The sequence below is a fragment of the Hyposmocoma kahamanoa genome, unplaced genomic scaffold (assembly GCF_003589595.1).
Source record: "Hyposmocoma kahamanoa isolate Upper Pololo Valley unplaced genomic scaffold, ASM358959v1 67, whole genome shotgun sequence".
In the NCBI taxonomy this organism is placed as follows: domain Eukaryota; kingdom Metazoa; phylum Arthropoda; class Insecta; order Lepidoptera; family Cosmopterigidae; genus Hyposmocoma; species Hyposmocoma kahamanoa.
This window is the reverse complement of record NW_020653855.1, coordinates 8,497,475-8,506,311: the sequence shown is the minus strand read 5'-3', so window position 1 is coordinate 8,506,311 and position 8,837 is coordinate 8,497,475. Positions and strand designations below refer to the sequence as shown.

The following is an 8,837-nucleotide window of genomic DNA, read 5'->3' as shown; positions in this document are numbered from 1 at the left end:
TTTGAGATGATACCCTGTTCAAGGCATCTGAATTACTCCAATAGGTAATAATTTTATGTAACGTACATTTTATGCAACTTTTTAGCACGAGGCAAAGTGCTAGGATCTTCTTTGCAGCAAAACTGGCGTGCCCCCAATACGTAGTCTCGCAAGAAATCGTCCGGTACAACACTGGTTACGTCCGTGTAGAATGTCTCGTCGTCTTCTTTGCTTATGCGATCGCGCAACGCCCTGGAAGATACACAATATAATTTTTTTTGGTATACCAATCGACAATCAGGCGGGTGCCAAGTGGCCAGCACATTGCTATTGTGTTGAATGTTTTTGACACACTTGTAGAGAAAAGTAACTAAAAAGTGGACAGAGGAAAAATTTTATGGTTGTTCTTAGTAGTAGCTTGAATGTGTTGCAAATTTTTTTTATACATACTCATTTACAGAATCAGATTTTATGAAAAGCGACCTGTGTGTCAGTACACATACTTTTCGATCAAATGAATTCTCACAGGTAGGCGTAGTCTCACCTTTACTGGTATCACAACTGTGTGATACACAGGTATCACACAGTTGTGATACCAGTAAAGGTTATCGGCTGCGGTGAGAAGGTTATTCAAATATCTCTCACTAGACGTTACTAGCGGCGACGAAAGCCGAAAAGTCAGTACGAACATATATAACACATAAGACAATTCTTGACGTCTAGGTAACTGAACCCATGGCTCAGTCAAGTCTGTGTGTTCGATCTTTACATTGATAATCACAACAAAACCAGTGGAGTTTGATATTGATCATGATATTCAAAATAAAATATCCATACTGTTTGTCCAAAAGAGCACTTACTTGAAATTGTTATTAGTGAAGTACCATTCCTTCGTCGTATAATATTGAATCACGTTCAAGCCGTGGCTGATGCGTTTTTGGAGATTCACCATGCTGCAATAGTGGAAATATTTAACATCGCTTTTGATATATTTCAAGATCAGATCTTGCATTCGCCAATCTCTTCGTACGAGCCCTCTTATTTTTGTCACTACGTACTCCAGCCTTTTTAAGAACACTCAATCAGATCCTGAGAATGTTCTTCTTCTTTCAATGATGCCTTCCACGTTAGTACTATATATTTCTTTCGTTAATCTACATTCACCTGCTTCATGTGTTTAAACTACCTCAATATTCTTTTCAATTTTTTTAATTAAATATTGATTTTTGGATAGCTAAACTGTTATTAGGCAGAAGTAATATTTAACCTTCTGGCTACCCGAGCTTCAGCAAGAAGATCTGAAAGCTCTTTAGCGAGGAGTTTCGTTGGTGGATTAAAATTTTAATTTGGGCTGAGATTAATGTGTTATGTAGTATTATTTTGCTCTGGTATCCGCTCCATACTTGCGTGGACATGGATGACGGTAACTTTATTCACGCAAGTCGTATTCTACACTGCTATCTGTAGAGTTTCTATGGACCGATAAATAATCACACCATTAGGCCTTTTGTTGTCGTTGTGACGGATACCAGAGAGCATGAAGATAGCCGATATTTTCACTCAATTTGTCTCTTAACTCAAATGATTATGACCTTTATGACAACCATATTTGTTAAGTTTGTTTAGTCAATTAAGGTAATGAAACTTACAAAGTCTTCCTTCCCAAAAGAAACAGCAGCATATCTATAAAATAGGCCGGTATGATGTGAAGGAAAATGACGCAAAGCTGATGGGTCCACCAGTACGATTTCACGGAACCACCGGGGTACCACAAAGCTACCGTGTGAGGGTATACGTTTACCCATTTACGACCTGTAAATTAGTTTACATTCATTATCATCATCATCAACTCATTTGATATGTCTCACTGCTGGACAGGTCTCCTCTCAGGCGAGGGTTTTAGGCCATAGTCCGCCACGCTGCCCAGACATGAGCACCGTGTCGGCGCGCCGTCGCCGCCGCGTTTCCCCCCGCGCCACCGCCGCCGAAATATGCAATCGGCGCGCCATCCAGTTCAGTTCGAGCAGACGTTTCGACGCGCACGCTTTCTTGTTGTGTATGCTAGTGGAAATGGCGACGCCAGAAATTGACATTTCTAAGATAAAACTTAGTGACTTTACATTCTAAGATGTTTTGTTTAAAACATTAATTTGTCAATTTCTGACGTCGCCATTTTCACTGCGCTTACACAATACGATCTGAACGCTTGATGGGACTGATAAAAATTAGATTAATAAAGAAAATACTTTATTTTATGCTTTTGTAAAAATAAACACCGTTACACAAATTCGTTTCATGGTCGCTCTCATGCCACCAGAACGCCGCCGCCGCCGACACTTTTTATCGGCGCCCAATGCGGGTTGGAGACTTCACACCTTCATTTTCATTATGATGTTTTTCTTCACCGATATCATGGGAAATTTAAAATTAAACGCACAGAAATTCCGAACAACTTAGAGCTCGGATTCGAACCCTCAGTGCTCTGCTTGTGAGATGGTAGGTCAAACCATTAGGCATTAGGCAAACCGTGGTGGCTTTTTAGTTTACGTTATCATCATATTTTTTAATGTAAATCAGGCAAACGAACAGACTAGCAACTTGGTGAGAGGTGGTCATCCGCCCTCGTCGGACATCTGCAGTATCTGAGTTATAGGTAGCTGCCTACGCGTTGCCAGCATTTGACAGGCCTGTTGATTTGCTGAAAAACCCCATGTCATAACGCAAAGGAAATACTTTAAGAGGGAGACTATTGCACATCTTCCTGGTTCGAGGGAGGAACGAACGTGACGCTTGCATGGTCTAGAATGCCGGGCATCAAGGATGTAGAGATCGGCTGTATACTCCTTTAGCGGGAGTTGTGGTGGTGGAAACTATATTACTTGTAATTGTGCACAATATTGCCAATAATCCATGAAGGATTACCATTATATTTTTATATAATATATATAGTTATCTATAGCAATACAAACCTAATTCAATGATGTCTTCCCACTTAATTTTAATCATCCCAGACAAGGTGATATTGTACACGCGAACTTCTTTTGGCCTGTGGATGAAATTGAAAATTGGAGACCGGATTTTTTTGGGCAAATGTATTATTAGGTAATTGGCGATTGTAATTAAGCTGATCTTTAAAGTGTCGGCTAATCGGGTCATTGCAGAATGTATGTGACATATCTGCACCGGCCTAAAGTTTTCCCAAATCTTACTTGTCAAGAGCAGTGGCGTATGCGAGTAGAATACAGCCATTGGCGGTGACATCGACGGGCATCGCGTCCGCTGTGTACGATGGCTCGCAGTGCATTGTGCGGATTACACCTGGACATTGGTGTTATGGACATTACAAGAATCACACTCGCTAAGACGGTCGGAGATGAGAGAAACTTTCCTTGGGCTTTCATTCTCGTTATATTTCTGCGTCCCGGACAAAATCAAGACCCGGATCTTAAATACTGGGAAAAACGAGACTTTCGAGACTATTTTAAAAGCAGGTTTCTATACCTGTAGGTTACTTATAGTTTACTAACTCAAATGTAATATCAAAAAGTTTTTAATTTTTGTAGTGGCAAGGCATTCCATATAGTTTCAGATGGAGAGGTCCTGATTTGTTCAATCGCCTCACTATTTTACTACAGCGTTTCCACGTTCCTGTTACCAGATTAATTAAATATTACTGTTGGTTTTGGTGTTGGTTTAGTAGATTTTTTAATACAGTTTAATTAAGTAACTTAAGTTTCGATATTCCCGAGTCTTTTGTCGATCAGACATCAGACCCAAGTCTCGAAAATGACAAAAAATAGTCGAGATTTTCGAGACCGAGATTCGCACAATGAATGTTCGAGTGCGTGTTAGGGATCAATTATGTGCTTGTTAGAATGGACTGGGACCGAAACAAACGACAGTTTACGTTCCACGAATACTTATCTCTACATTACGTCCAACAGTTTTGTTAATAAGATATAACGAAATACCTTTTCCGCTGGCGATTAGTAAACCTGTTGGACCGTTTAAATTATCAACCCAACCAGGATACGGGTCTTTCCACGCACATAGTACTGCAAAATAAAATATGATATTAAGCGCCATCTCTTAAATAAGTCTAAAACTAGAACGCCTATAGACGTTTCCTTGACTTAACATTAGATAGCGTTAAAAGAAAATTTTAACATAGTTATCATTTACCAATAGATGGCCTGGCGATCGCTAATGGAAACTTTGACCCATACTCAGCCACGAGGTCCTCGGTGATTGCTTTGGTGTAAGAATAAGTGTTCGGCTCGGACTGAATTAATCTGAAAATAAAAATTACATTAAGTACATACACATAACATCAGCCGAGAGTAATGATGGGAGACTTCTTGTCTGCCTTTTAGTCCTGGTAGGTCCTGGTCTTGATTGTCAGCATCGATCGGGGGTTTGGCAAATTCACTTCCATTATTTCTGGGTTTAGCGGACAACGATAACCCACATTATGAAATGCCAATGGCATGTAGCGTCCGCAATCCTCCCCGATCCGTATTGGACATGAGTTAGGCTTTATTTAAGGGTTAAAGATCGTAGATTATGATCTAGAATGCGCAGTTCCAAATGATAAAATAGTCAAATTCACGTCAACCATAAAACACGGGCAGGTAGGATAATATCAGGATAGTGTGTTGCTTGTGACATAGTTCAAGAGGTTTAAACTATTTGATGTTTTCCTTTCGACAAATGATGATAATAAATAAATAATCAATAAAAATGTAACAATAATTACTATATAAACCAAAGGAAGGAAGCTACCGGGGCACGACCGTGAGCAAACCGACAACCCTATTAGATATATTTGTTTCTGAAATTGATCAACCTGGAATCGAAGACCCTATGTTATTATATATACCAGATCAATAGATAGGTGGGGCGTATCAAGTACCACCGCCGAAATCGGACACCGTTATTTTGACATTTCGACTCTCATTTAAATTTTAACTGAATTGAAATTCAATTACTTTTTTGTGAAATTACTCCACTAGTTTGTTGCGAACACTTAGAAAAAAATTCCTTCGATACGGCCGGATTCGAACCGACGTCTTCTTGCTAACCGTGGCTGACGCTATGCCAATTAAGCCACGGAACGAACCAGCGGACTTCACGAATTTTTCCGTGTGCTTATTGCCGTATCTTTGTATTTGGTTTTTCAAAGACTTTTTAGCCGTAGCGCCATCTATGAGAAATCTATGAAAGTATTTCGTCACCCAGTTAGACACCTTTACAGTTACCAGCTCCGGCTAGAGATTTCGACTCCATTTAGTGAAACACTACATTTCATCAGCTGTTGCCATATACGGTAGTGATAATTTACTAAGGATATGATACTTGCTTTGGCTCTAAGTGATCCAGCAGCTCGTCATCCATCCACTGTGTGATGTCCATAATGCGACGAGGTTTGTGCACGGCAGGGTACAGCTTCTCCTCTAGCACATCCAGGTGGCAGCGGCAATATGCTGTTGATAAGTGTACGAATACCTGAAATTAAGTTACGTATCTTACTGGGTGCTAGTAGAAAGTTCCCAGAATCCCCGCATCCTATATTCTGCTGTACACGCCATTATTAATAATTCATTAATTACGCATCATTTGCAAGTTGTCACAATTTATGCTTATTAACCGCTCACGCGATACATGCAGCCGTAGACGCATACCACACCTAGAGGTGCCGGTGATGTTTTTATACCGAATATAAATGTTTATAAACTATACTTTAAGGAGTAATTTCATGGTAAACGTTAGAACCACTCAAACGGCATATTATCATATTTATCCAAGTACACCAAAAATTTAATTAGTGCTTTTTAAATGCAGGATTTGCGGTGTATTACTGCATTTTATTTGAGATGTTTTTGTTGGCAGTACGGAGGGTATTTATTTAGCAATGCAGAATAATAATTTTTATTTATAAAAACTTGTATTTAAACTGAATGCTTTTCTAATTTGCGAAACCAAATAGCCGCCATTTTGCGGTAGGAGGAGCGCGTCGCGTGAGCGGTTAATAGATGTCCCTCAACACTGAAGATATGGCTCAAGATCCTTTTGAAGTCCTAACCAACCAAATGCAAGTTTTGATCACTTGAGATTGTATAATCTAAGATGATTATAGTTCTATTGGTTGAGATGCATTTTGAGAGCTAAGCAACATCTATGACGATATGCACTTAATAAGACTTAGCGCTGTTTATGAACACAGGCCTAGTTTGTCAACCTTTTTTAAAGCAGAGCTTTGTACAAGGTCATAAATACATTATTGTAACAGATAAGTTTGATTATAACGTCGATATGTTTCTTAAGAGAGCTTGTGATGAATTTTGAGATCAGAGTAACTGTTTATTAATCAATGCTCTTCATTTTTTAAAGTATTCAAAGTAGTCAATTGTATTTCAAGTACATTGAAACTGCACATGCAATCGACTACCATCTATTCAAACGTATGATAGCCCAAGCCTGATGCCACGCCTTACCTCGAGCTTTTTCATTGACTCGGCAAGCTGCAGCACAAGCAATGTTCCTGTGGTGTTCATTGCCACGGCATCCTTTAGTTTCTGATCAAATCTGAAAGTACATGCGTTAAGGTTGATACGGCCATGGCAAGGTAAGAATTTTATCTCAGACCTATCGGTGGAAGGTTTGAGTTCAAGTAACTGTCCACAGTATTCAGTATTTTGGAAATAGGTTTAAAGCGAACAAGAGCATTATTGAGAAACCTGCACTTTGGAGTTAGTTTATAAAAGCTTTTCAAAATACTTGAACGTAAGTGTGGTGATTACTAATTAACTGTAACTCGAGGACATGGCAAGGAGATGAAACGGAAACTCATCTCTGGAGCTGTATCGTCAGTACCATTGAGACGCGTGCGACGAGGATGGTTTCAACCTTAGTGGCACCGCCCCGACTGGCCCCAATCATCTATTGCATTCAGCGGTACCGAAGACGTTGCCATACGAGACTTCATTACTCCAGTAAAGTCTGAGGATATTGTGGAGTATGTACGGGTGAAAGCCAATCCTGGCATGAGGGCCGAACAGTTGGAGTCCCGCTACAATTTGAACTTTAACTCATTTGTGGTGAAAGTACCAACTCAATATTTGTCGACCTTCATGAAGGAGGACTTTTGGCCGAAGCGCGTCGTGTACCGACGTTTCCGAGGACGGTTACCGGACACCCACGTTGCGTCACACATCGCGGCCCATACGTGTAAATTAATAAATAGTTTTATTATATTTTATATGATTATGATATTAGGGCCTTGCATTAAGTGGTTAAATTATAAAGCAAATATATCTCCAAATGTATCCATTCTGCTCTGAAATGATTTATAGTCTGATTACCACAGTGAGAGGTTAATTAAAAGCATGGTTACCTGACGCAAGCAGCACTGTGGAAGACCACATGGCAAGTGTCTCGCAACAGCTGTTTATCTTGCTCCGAAATGCCAAGCTCTGGCTCTAAAATGTCGCCGGATATGATGCGAAGTTTCTTGAAGGCGTTTGGATTATTTTCTCTTACGAGATCGAACACCTGAGAATGTGAGCACAACAGTAAAATAATTAGGCAAAAATACAATGAGACTTGTGATTTAGACGAATCAAATGATACCACATTCGTAGGAGTCGGTATAATTTAAAAGTTACAAAGGAAAATCCACATCCACTTTATGTATAAATATAGTGTTAAAATCACTACCAGTATTTACATCATTCTTGTTGGCTTTGCTGTAGTCGAATTGAAATTTTATTGACCTATAACTGTCGAGTATGCAAATGTCGATGCAAATACCTAGCAGCGTCATCTATTGGCGGTATAAATAAACTTTGGATTCGATTTCGATGCCTACCGTGTATATTTCAATTGTACGATAAGGTCAGTATTTGTAAACATACAAATCGGAATGTGTTTTACATTTTCAAGTTATAGTAAAGTTACGATAATCTAACCATTTAGTAATTGTACGTATTTTTATCATCAAGTATATAACCAGAAACAGAGACGAAATAAGGGCCATATATTCCTGGTAACACATTAGCGATACAGCTCTTATAAATATCAACTACCGTTTGTACTGAAATATAAACAGGCCAACTACTGACCTGTGTGTACGTCTCCGTATATTCCAAAAAATATTCTGTATTTATTGTAATAAAGATAATATCTCTAACAATACCGTGCTGTTCTATTCGGAGTTATAGGGAAAACAGCAAAACATCTAATTACAAAACAAACGGAATCATATTTCATCGGTAATGAAATATTAAATATGTAATTTTGCAATTTTCGTCCATTATAGCAAAGCTCAAGTTAACTAGTCGATTTGAAGTGAGACAGTTGACGACACCCATTGACGACACCCGTCAATTGCTTCGAACCCGGGCTAGCCAATCGGAGCGCAGTTGTCACAGTAATGATATGGCAGAATAGTTTTCAAACAAATTAAATGACATTTCGTCTCTATTTCTGGTTATAAACTAGATGATTTTTATGGAACATAAAGTTAATAAAAAAGCATCTTACCCTTTGGCTGATTAATTCCTTTAGCCTTTCATCAGTCGAGAGCCCTTTCTTCACCCTTATCAATAAGTAAATGGTGCCTACATCAGGACAGCTGCGTAGGAACTTTTCTACCAAAGCCTGGAAATAACATTCACAATCAAAGAAGATGAGAAAGACACGTCATGTTCTTGAGGCCCCATTATCATCTTAGTTATAATTAGTATCATGGGAGCAGCTGCATGGTGTATCTGCTTGCTTCCAGAACGCATGGCTGTTGAGAAGAAGAGGGCATGCATCTGTTCCTTGTTGTCTACAAAATAAATATGGGAATTCAAGAA

At 39.2% G+C, this 8,837-nt stretch overlaps 1 protein-coding gene across 1 annotated transcript in view; it reads right to left on the bottom strand.

The window, feature by feature from the left end:
* The window catches only part of LOC113232172 (fatty acyl-CoA reductase 1-like), a 31,027-nt gene that overhangs the window by 1,201 nt on the left and 20,989 nt on the right, over positions 1-8,837 (bottom strand). Inside the window, exons 3-14 of the mRNA XM_026466809.1 lie at positions 8,679-8,809; positions 8,521-8,637; positions 7,373-7,530; positions 6,474-6,564; positions 5,339-5,484; positions 4,162-4,271; positions 3,951-4,034; positions 3,189-3,297; positions 2,949-3,025; positions 1,629-1,791; positions 840-932; positions 67-231 (exon numbers count right to left, since the gene is read on the bottom strand). Of these exons, the coding sequence (XP_026322594.1) occupies positions 67-231; positions 840-932; positions 1,629-1,791; positions 2,949-3,025; positions 3,189-3,297; positions 3,951-4,034; positions 4,162-4,271; positions 5,339-5,484; positions 6,474-6,564; positions 7,373-7,530; positions 8,521-8,637; positions 8,679-8,809 (1,444 nt within the window). The remainder of the gene's footprint in view (positions 1-66; positions 232-839; positions 933-1,628; positions 1,792-2,948; positions 3,026-3,188; positions 3,298-3,950; positions 4,035-4,161; positions 4,272-5,338; positions 5,485-6,473; positions 6,565-7,372; positions 7,531-8,520; positions 8,638-8,678; positions 8,810-8,837) is intronic.